General features: G+C 36.5%; 1 protein-coding gene across 1 annotated transcript; it reads left to right on the top strand.

Moving 5' to 3' along the window:
• Window positions 1-1,212: 1,212 nt before the first annotated feature.
• LOC121966861 lies at window positions 1,213-2,121 on the top strand (the record flags this gene model as incomplete). The annotated part of the gene is made up of 1 exon (XM_042516932.1): window positions 1,213-2,121. A coding segment is annotated over one exon (661 nt), but the record flags the coding sequence as incomplete, so codon positions are not given.
• Between the last annotated feature and the right edge of the window lie 148 nt (window positions 2,122-2,269).

The following is a 2,269-nucleotide window of genomic DNA, read 5'->3' as shown; positions in this document are numbered from 1 at the left end:
TTAAATCGCACTGGTCTTAAGCTGCAGGAACCTGGATATTTATATTATAATTTTTTGTTAATTATTCTGATTTATGTATAATCTTGCCAAGCAGTAGTGACAGTAAATCTTAATTTTCAGTGAAAACTCAAGTAATGCAGACAATATTTTGTTTATGCTGTTGCATTTGCGTTAGGCATCAAGCATGTGCAAATATTGACTGTTAATTTCAGTGTTGAGCAGAAATGCAAATATCGTTTGAAAATTTTCAATACCAATACGATGCCTGGGTTTTTAAGTCAGCACCAAAATGTTTATTTTTTTCTGCTGCAGAGCCCTATTTTGAGGAATACAAACGTGTTTTTTTTTTTTGTTTTTTTTACCAGAGCCTCTTTTGATTTAATAGAGGAAGTTAAATATCTTTCAAGTTAAATGTTGTCAGATTTAATGACCTCAAAATTAGCATATAAATCAGAATTAATTGCCAATTTAATAGGTAAAAAATATGGATTTAAGCTTGCTTTATATGTCAGCTGTTGTTAATGGACAGTTTTAATCCTCTGCGCTCTTATCTACAGAATCAGAATACATTCACTTATAAAAATTTTTTATTAGAATTTATTAGAATAAAAAATCTGCTCCTGTTATTTTGAATTTGAAAAAATCATTTTTGTTAATTTAGAAAAACCAGAGAAGATTAAAAACAAAACTTGTCATAATTCTGAGCTAATAAAGTCATTAACTAAGGAAAAACAGGGCAAATATGTTTTTTTCTCAAGTGAATGTTTTATATTTTAGTACTTTTCAGTTGGTGCCATAATTATTGAGGTTTGAAACTCAGCCACATTCAGCTGAAACTGTGCTGGAAGGTCATTTTTTAGGCAATGTCACAATATTTCAGTGAGCTAAATCCCAAACAATATCTCACATGACAATATTGATATTGTCAGCTGAATCGAAAAATGTTTAATTGAGTCCTGCATTTACCACCTGGGCCAGAAACATGAAACTGTATTAAACATGTGCTTCATGGCTGCTGTTTTTGTGTTTTTTAATCCTTAAAACCCTTCAAATTGGACAAGATGAAAACTGAAAATTATGAGTTTATGCGTTGCTTGTTGAATAATTGTATCATGTTAAAAATATTAAAAATCCTGCTGCTTTTGCTGCGGTAGTTTTCCAGTCAGTTAATATCAAAAGCTTATTGTGTTATTTTTTCTAATATTGGAAAAGAGTATTATGCAGATCTTTTCTTTTTTTTCCTCCTGCCTTTCAATTCTTTATTCACTCTTTGAAAAAACGCTCTTTTAAAAAACTCTTTCAGTCTCTTTCTGCACAGAAACATCATGAGCCTCTATTGTCCTGCTCTTTATTGGAGACTCTTTTCTGTCCAGCTGATTCCCGTCCCAGTCACTTCTCTGAGCCATTGTTTCTCACACTGTCGCCTCTTTGTGTCTCACGTCACAGCGCTATACTGTGCTGGTGCCAGATCCAGCGTCCGGGAGTCCCCCTCCCAGCCTCTGTGACCGACCTCCTGCAGCGAGTTTCACAGCATGAGGACGCGATCCGGGAGGGCATCAGAAAGGCTTTGGAGAGTCCTCCTCCCAGTGTGAGCTCCGTCTCCGAGAGCATGGAGGATCTGCAGGTGCAGCCGGCGGACTCCGGCTGCTGTGGAGGAGAGGGATGTAAAGACACGGACTGCTGCAGGAACGGAGACAAAATGGACCTGGACGTTCCTCACCAGCAACAAAAGTTCTCTTCTGGATCCACTGACGGCTCCTCAGGCTCAAGTGAAAGCCTGAACGAGCTCGTGCAGCGCTGCGTGGATCTGGTGTCGGAGCTCGGACTGCCGCAGGAGCTCGTCAGTCACATACAGGAGCTGAAGGACATGTAGTGACTCACGATCACATCCGACAATACTTGGAAAAGCACATGAACTATGAATTTAAACCGGTTTTATTGTACATTTCTTACACGGCAGTGAAGTGCTTTTGATGTATTTAATTTAAAATAATTTTGCAATTTTATTTTTTATAAAAATGGATGAAGAGTGTGTGAAAATAAACATTGATTTGCAATATTTCACTGCATTTCTGTTCTCACAACCCTTGTTTCCCAAATAAAAGAATGAAAAGAAAAACATTTCTATCACCTCTAATTTAATGTTGTTAGATATATTTTGTAAAAAAAGAACTGGCAATCATTTGTGCTCATATCTAGGAAATGAGTCGGACCTTTGCAAAGCATGCATTTGTCTTACAAGTAATGGAAATGAATAAATTATATAATT

This window comes from Plectropomus leopardus, unplaced genomic scaffold (genome assembly GCF_008729295.1).
Source record: "Plectropomus leopardus isolate mb unplaced genomic scaffold, YSFRI_Pleo_2.0 unplaced_scaffold26129, whole genome shotgun sequence".
In the NCBI taxonomy this organism is placed as follows: domain Eukaryota; kingdom Metazoa; phylum Chordata; class Actinopteri; order Perciformes; family Serranidae; genus Plectropomus; species Plectropomus leopardus.
This window is presented reverse-complemented; position numbering and strand designations above follow the sequence as displayed.